General features: G+C 48.7%; 1 protein-coding gene across 1 annotated transcript in view; it reads right to left on the bottom strand.

The window, feature by feature from the left end:
* The window catches only part of vps13b (vacuolar protein sorting 13 homolog B), a gene marked incomplete at its 5' end in the record, with an annotated part of 310239 nt that overhangs the window by 5154 nt on the left and 290141 nt on the right, over positions 1-14944 (bottom strand). The window contains 14 exons of the mRNA XM_079226893.1: positions 36-212; positions 1269-1439; positions 1621-1797; positions 3677-3905; positions 4325-4489; positions 5195-5654; positions 6276-6394; positions 7218-7414; positions 7534-7661; positions 8252-8544; positions 9963-10109; positions 10272-10460; positions 11708-11915; positions 14277-14447. Coding sequence (XP_079083019.1) covers positions 36-212; positions 1269-1439; positions 1621-1797; positions 3677-3905; positions 4325-4489; positions 5195-5654; positions 6276-6394; positions 7218-7414; positions 7534-7661; positions 8252-8544; positions 9963-10109; positions 10272-10460; positions 11708-11915; positions 14277-14447 — 2831 coding nt within the window. The remainder of the gene's footprint in view (positions 1-35; positions 213-1268; positions 1440-1620; positions 1798-3676; positions 3906-4324; positions 4490-5194; positions 5655-6275; positions 6395-7217; positions 7415-7533; positions 7662-8251; positions 8545-9962; positions 10110-10271; positions 10461-11707; positions 11916-14276; positions 14448-14944) is intronic.

Here is a 14944-nt window from a genome sequence, read left to right as displayed (position 1 = left end):
AAAGAAACAACATGAATGAATTATTCTTAACTCACCATATCCAGTCTGGGACACCAGTTCAGCTGCTCCTCCAATGGGCTTGGTGAAAACCCCCACAATGCCTTTCCCCACTCCAGAGATGACCCCTTTGGCCTTGCTCCCAGCGGAGCTCTGCAGGTCCCAGCTCCTCTGGAAGTTCTGCATGGGCTGGTCCACGATGCCCGCTATCGCGCCTGAAAGAACAAAGGAGAGTCGTTGTGCTGTAAGACCATGTATCTGGGATATTTAAGAGACAAGTATTTAATAAATGTACTGCTTGTGGCCGGCAAAAAGACTCTCACCAGGAAATGGTTATCACAAGAGAGTCCCACTCTGAATAAATGGATGGACATTACAATGGACATTTACAACATGGAGAAGATACAGCATCTGTCAACCGCAAACTGGAAAAAATGGGTTACATACGTAACACCCCGTTGACCTTATTTTAGTTTCATAAATCAATGAATGTACAATAGAGAACAGAACACTCCTTAGTTATACATTGTTTTTCTTTTTGTTCTTTGTTTCATTCTTTTTCTTTTTGTGGTTTATTCTGTTTTTCACCCCTTGTTCTATATGTGTATAACTAATATGAGCATCATCAAAAAAGTAAATTGTCTGAAAAACATCTGTAAATGTCTGATTGATGCCTACTACCGATTAAACAAACTAAATAAGAGACGTACAGTTACAAAATAGACACAGGGATTTCATTTTAACAAGACAGTGTCATAAATGGGACTCACACAGGAAATCAGACACGCTTTTGCCCTGCAGAAAACACCTGACCCTTCATTTAATGGACTATAGTCCACTGTGACCCAGAGAAGCGCAGCTGTTTGGTTTCAGTGACATTGGGCTCTGCGGTCTGGGGTTTTACTCATAGATATTATGGTTTCACTGCCTCTGGGTGATGAGCCCTTGCTGTGCGGCCTCCACTGCTCCTCAAGCTCTCCGTCACTGTGCGCCTAGTGCCAACGGGCAGCAGGGGGAATGCATGTGGGAATGAAGGGAAGGGAAGGGAGATCGTATAATGACCTCGATGATGAAGTAAAAGAATAAAAATAATACGAATTCTCTCTTGCGACATTTCTCATCTCAAACCACTTATTTTATGTTATAAGGACCAGGAACAGAACAACTCAACTAAATTATGATATTTAGCGAGGATGACGATTCCATGAGATGCATTTGTGTGTGTGTGTGTGTGTGTGTGTGTGTGTGTGTGTGTGCGCCCCTCCTCATACCTAACAAGCTAATGCCCAGGCGTGACAGCCCCTGCCTCAGGCCGTCCCCGAGGCTCTCTGGAAGCTGCCGTCTCCACTCCTCCTGCCTCGTGTAGTGCTCTTCATCCAGAGACAGGCGGTCCATGTTCCTGGCCAGGCTCGTCGCTAAGTTGGTGATGGACGTCAGCGTGCCTGAACCAAAGAAAACAGCGTTTCAAGCTCAACCAAAACTGTTCATCACAAAGGTTGTGCTAGGTATCGCTGCACGATGACACCCTAAATAGAAACAGTGTGTATGCCGTGTCAGCCTAAAGGAAGCTAATACTTTATTATGAGTCCACAATTCCTCACACACGTGAAGAACAGCTGTAACCTTTTGAGATGTGCTTGACGAAGGAGGTGGTCCCTCTGGAGACCCCGCTGACGAAGGCTCCTGGTCCACGCGTCAGACCTTCGTATGGCAGCCGGAAGAAATCGGACACGCCGTTGCCGATGCTCCGCACCAGGCTGGCAGGACTGCCCAGGATCTCCAAAGACCCCACCACCCAACCTGGGAACACCGACGACACGGCAGGTAAATAGCATGATGAATAAATGAGTGTTTACATCAACGATGCCTGGTGCTCAAACATGGTGAGATGTGACGGACGATGCTGTTGTTTTTATGTTCGTATGTTGGCCATATTATCTGCCCAGAGAATTGGTTTTGTTTGCTGCTGTTTACATTCCTCTTGATGCAAGTTCCAAAAGTGCATTACAGGAATGCATCAGTGTTTTGTTCGTCGTGTTTTTCTCATGGAGCAAATGAGCTACAACCGCATTTTGTTCACCACCTTGTGTTGCATCTTGACCATAAATGATCATTGAATCCTTCACTTAGTCGACTCCTCTCTCTCAGTTTTGCTTTTCAAGAAAAACTTGGACTGGAAGCACATATTTAAAGAAATTAACTTTAACTGTATTATTTTTGGAGGTATACAACACAATTGACAGAACTTGCATACCGTACAACACAACTGCAATTCTTCAAAGTGCTAAAATGGGTTTTGTATTCAACAGAAACATCTGGAACACCTGCTCTTAGGAGGAGCGCTCCTCATACGAGCCCCTGGAGGAACGCTCACTATCCTCCACTTGTTTGGATTGGCTCTCCCAATTTAAACGCTTCGCAGGATAATTTACACAATGTTTTTACATCTTGATTATATGTCCAGCAGTGTGTCAGAATTATTTTCTCAGTAATAGGTCCACATATGTACACTCATGCACACACTCCTGCATGAAATCATACATGTGCCACAGTTAGATTTACAGCCTCCCACCATGTCACCTCATCTCTCTCATTCAACCATAACGTCCCCTTCAGATGCCACGGCTCACTGATATTTATGCGCTGACAATTGCATCTCAAAAATCTCAAATAGCCATTCCTCGAGACGCCGACCTTGCTCTGCTCTTATTCTCTGTCCATTTGCGCTTGAGTGATGGGGCCTAATGGTAGGAAAGCGACTCCGGCGGGGCCTCTCATGGTCTCTGAATTGTGGTTTTGGTAAAGCATAAAGTCCTGACAGGAGCTGATGTTTACAGGGCTGAGTCATGCCTTCAAACACACATACATGTTCTGTGCTGTGTGCACGCCTTTTACTATGTCCTTGCTGTTGCAATCCTTTGCATGAGTATGTGCGGCAAATTAAGCCGGTGGGTGTATGTGCGATCATACTGTACATCCTCATACTAATCCGTCCCAGAATGCCATGCTTCCGGTTGCTGTCCCCGCCCCCGCCTCACTCTGTGACGACTCAGGAAGCGGGGAGGTGACATGCTGAAATATGAGCAGAAACGAGGGCTCTAACGAGAGACAGCGGGAGGAAGTGTTCTTCCAGAACAGTGATTTCTGATGTGGAAATGACGGGCCTAAATCAGAACATGTGTGGAGGCTTTGACTAGACGTGAGGACAATGCAGTGGAGAGGTACGGAGACCTTTTTTAGGGCCTACGCAACCATGAATCAGTCAAAGTTTAGGATGAAACGGTAAATCACGACGAGGAGAGAATCTAAATCTTTTTCGAGCCTCCAGTGATTCAGATTTCGCTCCTTTCTGTCACAAAGCAAAGGGAGCCCTCGGGTGCAATCATTTCAAAGCTCAACTCCAGACTCAATAAATTGTGGAATTTCTCACTTATTCTTCTGTCCGTAATCTGCGTACACCGAGAGCATATAAGGGAGATCGTATCCTGAGCTCGATGATGAGTGTGAGCCTCTTTGAGACGGATTGTAAATCAGTGTCCCTCCCTGCAGTGTGAGTAGGAATCAGTCTAGTGTCCATGCTTGAAGGACCACTGTGTGGTGTGATGGATGTGGCAGCAGGTAAACATATGATGCATTTGAGGGAGAGGTTGTGCGACCGCCTCCGTCGACCACGACCCACCAGCTCTGAAGAGGGCTCCGGCGGCGTAGTGCATGGCCAGAGCGTGGACCAGCTGCCTGGCCGTGGTGCACAGCGGCCCTCGCTCAAACAGCGAGAAGGAGAGGGGGGTGTGGTCCGAGGCGATGTACAGCTTCAGGGAGGCGTGGATGCTGACCAACAGGTTGACCGGCTGGATGGTCAGCCTCTGCAGCCGCACAGGGTGGACCAGCGCCTGCACCGACTGGAGCACCTGCAAGAAATGTACTAGTTTAACGATTAAAAAAAATATATATATATATATCTAAGTACACTTTTTATTTTAACGGATCAGGATATTCCCTATTTTAGGACCTCAAAAAACTAAACTCAATAAAAATAATTGCTAGTTTTAGTATTGACTTAAGAGAGTAATCATAAGTAATAATAATTATTAAAACATCTTGTGATACACAGACTGGATTAGGTAATAGTGGATTCATTATTATAGTATAAGTGAGACAAACAACAAACCAACAACAATAATGAGGTTAACCACTGCATGTCTGAGTGCACCTCAATAATGGAATTATATTATTAATGTAATAATGGAATGAGAGCGTTATCAGAATACCAGAAAACATCCGGCCTCTTCAGTGCCACAATAAAAACATCCCGTTATGAAAGCAGCACCTGGTCAGGGAGGATGGGGCCCGATCCGGACTCACGGCTCCTCTGGGTCCCTGCGGTGGCGGAGGCCATGGCGCTGTCGGGGATGTAGGTGTGGAACAGGGTCTTAATGTAGTAAACAAAGGTGTCTTCAAGGTAGACTCTGGCAGGTTGGAGCTGGAAGGTGATCTGAGGAGAAAACACACCAGGCTGTGAGGAAAACTGTTGCTCATTGCTATGAAGGGAATATATAAGACTCGGACACACCTGTCTCTTTCAGAGATTTAGTCATTTTTGTCTCCCTTGCAAAAAATAAATAAAAAAAGGTCAAATAAGCTCCTCTGCTGAATCGCCACCTTAACGTGGTGGAGGAGTTTGAGTGGCTCAGTGATCCTGGGAGCTATGTTGTCCGGGGCGTCAGCCCCTGGTAGGGTCTCCAAAGGCAAACAGGTCTCGGGGGAGAGCCCAGACAAAGAGCGGTTCAAAAAACCCTGATGATTTACGGAATGAAGCTACCTCGTCCGGACAAGGGTCGGCCTGCTGAACCTGCTGCCACCGCGACTCGACCCCGGATAAGCGGTTGAAAATGGATGGATGGATGGAGGTCAAATAAAGGTTAAAATAATGATATCACTAATGGTAAATGGACCCGTACTTTTCTTGTCTTCCGACCACTCAAAGCGCTTCAACACTACATGACATGCCATGAAGGTGCCACATCAGATTATCAACCATTCATACACCGTAGGCGCAGCTACGGGAGACATTTAGGGTTAAGTGTCTGGCTCAAGGACACATCGACATGGGATTGAAGGACGGCCCTGCTCACCACTGAGCCACGGTTGCCCCACTACTGTGACAAAGAAAACCAAAATGACAAAGACAGAACCCAACCTCCTCCGCGTTGCATCTGTCCCCGGCCAGCTTCATCCTCAGCTGCAGGAAACAGGAGCGCTTGAACTCCTCCAGGGCTTCGGGCGACTGCGTGGCGTTGGCGTCGCTGCTCCACGGACCGCCGTCAGCTCCGCCTCGCTGGTCCTGGCACAGCAGCACGGGGAAGTGGAAACTCGCCCGGTTGTACAGCTGGTTGTCGACCTGCAGACTGGAGCAGTGGACCTCGATCAGAGAGGCGCCGGCCATCAGGGCGGAGACGGACGCCGCCGCTGCCGCGCCTAAGTCAGGGTCAGCCGCCGGCTCCGGGGGCTGGCAGGTGGGCGGCGCCGGAGCCAGGGTGAGGAGCAGCTTGGTCAACGTGAGCCTGAGCAGCTCCACGGACCCAGAAGGGTTGGTGATGTCATCGCTCAACACCACACTGGCTTCGCTGAGGAGGACTCTGCAGGACAGCTGAGCAGACCTGAAACAAAACAGAAGTTATGTATGTGAAAGTATTATACAGGGGAATACTTATAAATGCTTTTCATTCATGCATGTCTGGCCTTCATTACTGTCTATGAGAAAGAACACGTGTCCATCTCCAGCGTAACTCAAGTCCTAAGTAGGTGTGTTATGACACTCAGTCATGTTGCGCTGATTATGGTGTGAACGTCGACCACCGGAACAAAGATCATTGTCTGACGTTACTCGTTTACATTTACCCCATATGTGATTATATTCATATCCCGTTCTGTCAAAATGAAAAGGCAGTTCATTGTGTTGATGTAATGGAATAAAGCTGTAATGCCATGTTCTACTGTACTAATTCTCCTCATGATAACACAAGAGGCTTTTATTGCCCTCATGTGGTGCACAATGATGTCTGTCTCTGCATGTTTGCAGTCTAGTAACAACTGCCGCATGAAAACATTGCTGTTGAGGATAATTATGAAGCAAATTGGAGTGAGTGCAGTAAAAGGCACACGGGTGGATACCTTGAGGTCAGGAAGAACAACACGCGCTGATGATTTCTTATGGTTCAAATGTGCGGGGAGGATAAAACAACAACAATAAAATCAAAAAGCCAGCCGTGCATATGTACCTGCTGTGCTGGCTGATGACGGCGTCCACGCTGCCCTCTGGAGCCAGAGACAGAACTAGAGCGCCTCTCTCGTACGCCACGTCGATGTAGAGACAGCCGAAGCCCGGCAGGAACACCACCTGAGCACCAGCAGAACAGAGCGCCCGTGAGACGGGTCGACACGCTGAGGAGGAAACTTTACCCGCTCACGTATTCACAGCTCGGTGCTCCTTACACTGTATGCTCTTAACCTCCAGCGCTCCAGGTTCAGAGCGGAGAGCCTCATCACGTGAAGAAAGGAGCAGTCATAACAAGTCTGACCTTTGACCTCTCAACCTCGACCACGGAGGTGAGACCCAGACCTCACAGTAACGTGAGATACGCAGCCTCACCTCAACCCCGACCTGCAGCCGGCTAGACACAACACCAACCATGACACACACTGCTAACCACACACACACACTGCCCCTTAACGTCACACACACACACACACACACACACACACACACACACACACACACACACAGACTTCTGCTCTGGAGCCGTGTGAACACGCTTTAGCTTTATTTTGTATTTCTCTACAAGTTATTTCTCTGAAAGTGTAGCCATGTTTCTTTTTGATAGGGGGCCGTGTAGAAATAGGGGCGGCATGACATCGGAATCGAACCTGGGACGTTCCAGTTATACTAAACAATGAGGTACAGCATGTTGTCACAGAGTGGAAACCATTTGTTTTCCTCCAAATATAAAGCTGCTTTTGGGCCTCATGAGTTAAAGGGATTACATACTGTCATCATGTATCTGGTTATCAATCAGTTTCACTGCCATGTGCAGGGTCAGCAGGAGCTGTGACAACACAGGGTCAAGAGTAACTCTTGAATGGACATCAGTAGACATTAAGGAAGTAAAATCTCATCGTGAACCCTCTGTGTTTCAGTCAGGAGGAAATGCTGCCATCTTTACCTGAGTGCCGGGGCAGTTGACGTCTACGGGGTCGGTCCAGGCGGTGGCGCCGTGGTCCGAGGTGGTCTTCAGTAGCAGTGCGGGCAGCGTCTCTTTCTGCCTGCACTCTGGGAAACTGGAAAAGTGGTGGTAGAGCTCATGGTGCAGGGAGCTATTGGCAGGCAGAGGACGGCAGTGAACCTCAGTCCTCGGAGTTTCTGTTTGAAGTTAAGAGGAAATAGTAGTGAATCAGTGGACTCGTAGTAGTGGTACAAGAGGAGGAGTGCGGTGGATAGAGAAGCTTAGTCCAGTCCAATCCGGGCATTTCCTTGCCTACCTTTGACCGTTTCCTTAAGCAGGATTGGGATAGGACACTTGTTGTGGATCAGCATCCGAGGACAGGGGTCCTCGTTCAGGATGATGTATGTCACCCCAATGTGCTCCTGATATGTCAGAACTATGCCTCTGCAAAACAAAACAAAAACCAGCCCTTAAATAAACTGTGAGCAGACAGCTCATGTCCAGCTAACTGAACAGAGCCCACCGACATGTCAAGCGTCACATTAGTGCGGTGCATCCATGGGCAGCCAGGCGGCGACACTGTCCCTCTGTGTGTGTGCGTATTTGTGTTTCTATTTATGCATGTGTGATGTATAAATGCACACAGTAAATGAGAGCCAAGCTGGCCAGTCACACCAGAGCACGAGCGTGAAGAAAAATACAGCCTGCTCATCGGCCTGTGTTTCTACGCAGCCTGTGCTTTCGGTAAGGCGAACTAGGTTTTTATTCGGGCTACAGTTAAGACAAAACACCACAAGAAAAGAAAGAGAAAAATAGTAACTAAGACAAAGAAGAGAAAGACATGAGAAGGTCTGACACGAGCAGAGAGATGGACAGTGGAAATGTTGAGGGCATTTCTCCTTTGCTTCATCTGCAGTATTTTACAAGCTGTGACCAGCAACCGGCTTCGGGTCCCATGCCAGCCGGGGTTCGGTGCCCGGCTCTAAATGGACCGGCGCAGCCAGAACACGCCGCGGATGCTCCGCTTCACCCACCTGCTGCTCAGGCCACCCCCGGAGTCCGGTTTCCCGGGAACGGACAAACTCTGCCTGGGGAAGTCCGGTCGGACGGGAGCAGGGAGGCTCCATGCCGCAGATCCAGAGCCCGCTCCTCCACCGAGCCCGGGAAGTAAGTTGAAGAGCATGTGTTTGCGCAGCAGAGGGAACTCCAGCGTTCCCTGGACACTGGTTTGGAGGAGGTCCCAGCATGGCACGGAGCAGGGATTAGCCAGGGACGGTCCCACAGAGGGAGGCAAGCTGAACACGGCCGTCTCTGGTACCTCACAGGCCTGAGGAGAGGACACGGTATACACATGATGAGCACAGGGAAGAAGAACAGAGGAGATGAAAGGGAAAGAGGGGAACAGAGAAGAGAGGGGAAACGGAGTGGACGAGGATCTATGAGGAGAGTAGAAAGAAAAAAAGAAAGAAAAGGAGGAGAGGCAAAATAAAAAGGAAAATAAGCAGACGGTGAAGGAAAAACATAAAAGCAAAGAAAGACGCAAGTGAAGACAAAAACAATGAATGGAAGTGATGAAATCAAAAGAGAGCGAAGGAGGGTAAGTGGGCAGCGGTTGCGTCAGAACGGGATATGAGATGGGACATGAAGAAAAGAACGTCAGAGAGCAAAGAAGAGTGGCTACAACAAAAGACCCAGTGGAACCACATTCTCATCTCTCCCACTGAGCTCAGTGCTAAATTGGTAGCAGAGGAGCCCTGCTGTGCTGCTTTAGCAGCGAGTAGCTGAGGACTACAGGGATTAGCACTAAGCATGATGAATAGAGCGACTAGAAAGGCATTCCTCGCCTTGTTTGTGGTCTGTGTTATTGTTAAGCCCATCGGCCGCTATTGAGTTTTTTTTTTAAAGCTCTTAAACAAAAAAGAAAAGAAAAGGAGTTTTCAGTCAATTAGTGGCTACTGGCAAGCTCTGCCATCCTCCTCTAAGAGGATCTGAAGGCTCGTTAAATGACATCACTGCATTGTTGCTCTCTTTGGGGACAAGCAGCAGATGAAAGCAAGTGGGGAAAAAACCTGCATCCAATTCTGGGTGTTTGTCTAATGTCCCAATGAAGTGCCATTGCCACATGGTGAAAACGGTGGAGGGGGAGAGAGAGGGGGGGGGGGGGGGGGGGAGAGCATGATCTGATGGAAAACGGCTTGCTGCGTCCGAGTAGTGTGCGTGTGGCAGCGCTGGGGCTGGATGTGTGCAAGTAATACACACAGGAAATATACTGTATGTGTGACGTTTCAGAAACCTCAGCAGGACAGGGAAGACACAATGCAGGGCCACACACACACACACACACACACACACACACACACACACAGGTACACACTCTGAGGTAGCAGTGAGGAAATGAAGCTGTGTTTCAGAGAGCTGGAGCTCAGAGCCTGGCACGTGTTGTGATGTATGGAATATTATGATGGAATATTATTAGCCGAGCCTGAAACGTCTCCACCGTTCTCGCGCTACGCCAGCACAAGCAGTTGTTTCAACTGTTCAAATAAAGGTGGAGAACAGCACATTAAGATGCATTTCATATTTTACCACGAACAAAAATAACCCAGAGTGGAGACGACTCAGCTCTGTTTTCCCAGAGAAACAGCGCTGCGCTCTGGGAAACGTCCTTTGAGTCACGAGGGTTCACTCATTGGCACGTGTTTGAAAACAGAGCGGGACTCAGAGAAAAGAGAGAGAGCTCGTCACCTGGCCATCGGCGGCCAGCGGATGGGCGGCCAGCACAGGCCTGCACTGGACCGCGTACGGGGTGTTGTTGACCAGGATGGTTCTGTCCTGGATCTGGAGGACCTGGATGCCGTGTCTCACCACGGACGACACGCAGAACTGACACAGCTGCGGAGGAAACAACGGACACCAAGGGTTGAGCTGTGGTTCATGAAGATAAAACAATCACTCACACACTACACTACATGTCACTAAATCCTACTACTAAACATTTGCATGGCTTTAATCTTAATTCGGGGACTTTTCAAATTCAATGATGAAGAAAGTGACCTTCTGCCGCCCGGGAAATGGTCCCAGGGTGATGTCGGCCTCTACGTATCCCTCCTCGTCCAGTGTGACCACCTCTGAGCCGGATCCCTCCTTCCACCGGGGAGAGGTCAGGTCGTGGACCAGTTTGAGAGCCGAGGACTTGTGGACCGTGTTGGTGTCGGCCCAGTAGATGCCAATCTGGAAGGCTTCCTGCACGGTGGGATGAAAGGGTGAGAAGGAAATCCGATGGTAGGACTCGGAAGTCAAATCGTTGTCAGGTCATGTCAATGAAATGCGATTGAAATTGACTTATGTATTTGACTGTATTTTGGAAACGGCCACATGCCCCTCTGTTAGGAGCCACACCTGAAGCGTCCCACAGACAGCTTGGTCACCTGGCTCTGCAGTGAGCAGCAAACCTTCTCCCGTGAACCAATCAACTCTGGTTTCAGCGGAGACCAACTCTTTATTTGTTTGTATTTCATGGGCTTTTGCACATTTACAACTTTGTATTTGTTCTTTGACACGCTGCTCCCCTGCTTAGCGCCGGCTGAGCGCTGGAGCAGTGTGTGTACGTGTGCGTTGTGTTCCACGGGGGGAAAGAAATCATCTGCAGACCTCTGCTTCTGATCTCACAAGCCAGTGAGGAGACATGCCCGCAGTATTCGGTGACGGAGCTTGGCTGCAGATAAAGACTGAGGCGGGGAATATTGTTGTAATGCAGCTTTGGTGGACGGCCGCGTGCTTATTACTCAAGATGAGGGAAGAGCTGGCTTCATAATGAAATGCCACAAGAAGGCCGACTTCCAGGTCGAAAAAACAAAGCACATCTTCAGCGCAATATGAAGATCACTGTAGATCATGCAGTCACTAAAATTAGGATAGCATACAGAATCAGACATTTTTTTACTGGCAAGATTTGCCAATACTGAACTTGTAACCCGATGGGAAACATTGATGTGATATGACTTGATGTAGAATAGTAAACGGTATGCGAGTATTACAAATAAACTACAGATACCAGCTTGCTGCTGTTTTCGCCTGCCAGACATATTGCAGTTTACATCCACGTGTCCAAACCTTTATTTGATCCTGTTAGACATTTGCTTGAAAAAGTAATTAATTGAATTCTTGAGTTATGGGCAAAAACATGCTTCGTGAAGTCACAGTGACCTTTGATCAGTTCATCATTGAGTCCAGGTTTGAAGAACTTAGCTCAAGGGGATCCTGAGGAATCGACTGGATGGACCAAGAGGAGTACAACTCCTTGTCTTCTGTGACTGCGCAGCGATATTGCTAAAGAAAATGACCCTGGTGAAGCTACTATCCTCATTTAAGCTTAAAGCCACAATCCGAAGGCACGGAAAAGGCGAGCTTGGGACTAGAAGTCAGGATAACTTGGCCACGGCAGCATTGATTTTTGGGAAGCATTCACATATATGTAGTTGGAAGCACACCTTGAAGTTGGGGGGTACAATGACCTTGCCGGCCGGTATCTGCAGCATGATGGTCTCTCCCTCAAAAAGCCAGAGGTCCCATTGGGAGTGGTTGGCCAGCAGGGCCCAGGGCAGCAGCTCCACCAACAGGGTGTTCAGCCCGGACTTCCAGCAGGATAACTTCACCTGCATGGGACTGTCCCACTGGGCCAGTGGCTCCAGCACGGACCTGTGTAGGAGAGAACACACCTGTCTCTTACGACACACAGAAGCCCCTCCTTTGATTGCTGATTCAATCACGCGGCCAGAAACAGTGGATGCTTTGGTCTTCACAGTACAGATGATGCACACATTTAGAGCACAAGTAGACCCTCTGGGCTAAACCACGCAGACATGCGGACAACATTTCTCTGAGCTTGTTCCTCATGTATAAGGCCATGACACAGAGCTGTGATGACATGCACGTAGACAGAGAGACAGCTACCTGTAATGCTGTATTGATAAACAACCATTATTGTCAACTTGGTAATTACCAATTTTACCAATCAATTACTTAGATTAAGGGTCCAATTTGCCCCGTCTACTCTATGTAATTCATCTATGGACATGTTTTACAGAGTATGGAATAGCATTGAAATGTGTCGTACATAAACAAACACTGTTGTACGGTGCAGACAAATGAACGCACTCTCACAGTCTAAATAAACACACACAGAAGAAAAGGTCTGCAGACATGTTACGCAATGCAAACAGATACAGTCGACATGGCATCTGGGAACACGAACACACACACACACACACACACACACACACACACACGCCAATCCGCCGACAGCAGCAGTCATTTCACGGTGATCTCGGTCCTGTGAACCCTATAAACAGAGCCGAGCCGGAGGAGAGCCAAACAAACAGTTCTCTCAGACTCGCTCTGAAGTTCAAACCATCAAAGCCCAGTCTTCCCTCTCCCCCGAGGCCGGCCTCGACTTGGCTAGACCCAGCCTGCCACCTCACACTTGTCACATACCCGAAAGAGTCCCCCCCGCTGCGGTGTAACGGGGACCGTTGGTGCGGGCGAGCGGGACATTGACCCCGAGGCCGAGGGCGGCGAAGTGCGGGGCTCATCGATCACATTATGGAGCTCAGAGAGAAGAAAGCTAATTGAAAGAAATGTGCTCAGCAGCTTCCGTCAAAACCTGCCAACTCTGAAGCTAAGGGGTTTAAGAAGTGTGAATTTTGAGAAGCGCACACACACACACACACACACACACACACCCTGCAGCTAGGGATCTAACCTCAACCACTACAAGCTGTGTGCGTAATGATTGTGGAGGTGCCGCCTCTCTGCCATTTAAAAAACACTTTTACCACTTTCAACTTCCGCTGCCCCTCAAAGACATTTACACGAGCCGGAGAGACCGAGTGTCCTCTTTTCAAACTGCATCCCTGTTATCAACATGAAACAAAAACATACAAATTAAACTGTGGCTTCCACTTGCTGTCTGAGTTCTGAGTGTGTTTACAGATAGCAATCGGTGCTATTAATCCCACCGGCAGATTTCTCACGCTTCTTTTTCCTCAGACCGTTTTCCCGCCTCGTGCTCTTGAACAACAAGTAGCAGATTTCTGGGCTGTCACCAAACCTGCCAGATAGCAGCCGTCCACCGTGTGTGTGTGTGACATTTAAAGGTGAGCGATGTGAGCGGTGCTGTGCGTGTGTAACAGCGGCGTTATGAGTGCGTCTGCACGCACGTGCAGGGCAGCGATCCGTTCGAGTGCGCACGGAGAGCGCAGAACCACAGGCAGACATGTGGCCCACATGTCCAGCAGATAGATCCACTGGGACTCTCTGGTAACCCGGAGCCTGTGGGAGAGCATGTGGCTGCTATCAAGCTGTGATTGCTCTGTGACAAAAGATGATTACCAGAGTGACATTTGCGGACGGATCCACATGTGTGCGCTTCCCAGATCGTGTACGAACCCACATGCACGGCGGGCCACATCTGCACTGTACACACACACTGTACGCTCTCGCGAAGCCGTGCCAAGTTTCTGAACTGCACGCAATGCCCTCTGACTAGTGTGAGAAAGCGGGACTGTGAGTGAGTGACAGCCCACGACTTCTGATGCATTGTCCTCGGCGTTAACGGTTTTATTATGTGAACAAAGAGGCAGCAATAAAAAGAGAAGCCTCCCTGATTAAAGGGTTCGCTTGCACAACTTTGTGCTTTGGGGACGCTGCATGAAGCCGGCTGTTAGAGAGCACACACTGAAGAATACACGATGACATTTGTGTTATAAAATCCAACAGTGGGATTTAACGCTTACCGCAGAAGCGCTACAATAAAGATGGCAAAGAATAACACATGTTGACTAATTACAAAGGACCAGAAGGTGTCGTGGTGCGTTCGTGTTTGTTTTCAGCGTGAATCTGACTCACAACTTGCACAATGCGTCATTATTTCTCTATCCTGCCTCCCTCCATCTTGTTTATCCTACAAAGTGCAGACGTTTGAAAACAATCGATTCGTGAAAGTAAAATTCTACAAAGGCAGAGCACTGAGCAGCAGCTAGCTTGGGGAGGTGGTGGTACCGGTCAGCATCGTTAGCGGCGTAGGGCCACGGCGGCCCGTCCAGGGGCCTCGGCCCGTAGAAGTCGGCCAGGATGTGCTCCAGGTTGTCCTCGCCTCCGCTCTTGTTCACGATCTGTTTGATCAGGCTGGTGGAGATCGGCACGGCACAGTGGGAAGCGTCTTCGTCTTCCCTGAAGAGACGGAGAACAGACATCGTTATGGATTTCACCAACAAGACGAGTGCGATGCATTGAGGTGCCTCTGTTTGTCCTCGCAGAACACGTATATCTCATGTGCTATCTTTACCCCACAATCTGCAGGGACCGTACCAGTTGATTTCACTTATCCTGATTGTGTGATAAGCGGTGGCTTGAAATGAGAACCTACCCACTCGTGGGGTCATAAAGGCACACGGCTGTGAACCCCTATATTTTTTGACAGCAAAACCCGGCTTGGAAGCGCGTTTACTTATTCTACAGCCAGAAACGATCCAAACTGTTTTTTATTTATACTTCACTGAAGAACAAGACATCTCTCGACAGCAGCAGACTATTCCCATTGTTCACAACAATCAAAGTGACCTCCGGCTAAACTCTGCTTTTACCCCGAAACCTCGACGAGGGCTTGAATCTGCCTTTTGTTTGGGATTTTTCCCTTCCTGACATGCAGTCTGGTCTTACAAACACTA

This window comes from Taurulus bubalis (assembly GCF_910589615.1).
Source record: "Taurulus bubalis genome assembly, chromosome: 12".
Classification (NCBI taxonomy): Eukaryota; Metazoa; Chordata; class Actinopteri; order Perciformes; family Cottidae; genus Taurulus; species Taurulus bubalis.
This window is presented reverse-complemented; position numbering and strand designations above follow the sequence as displayed.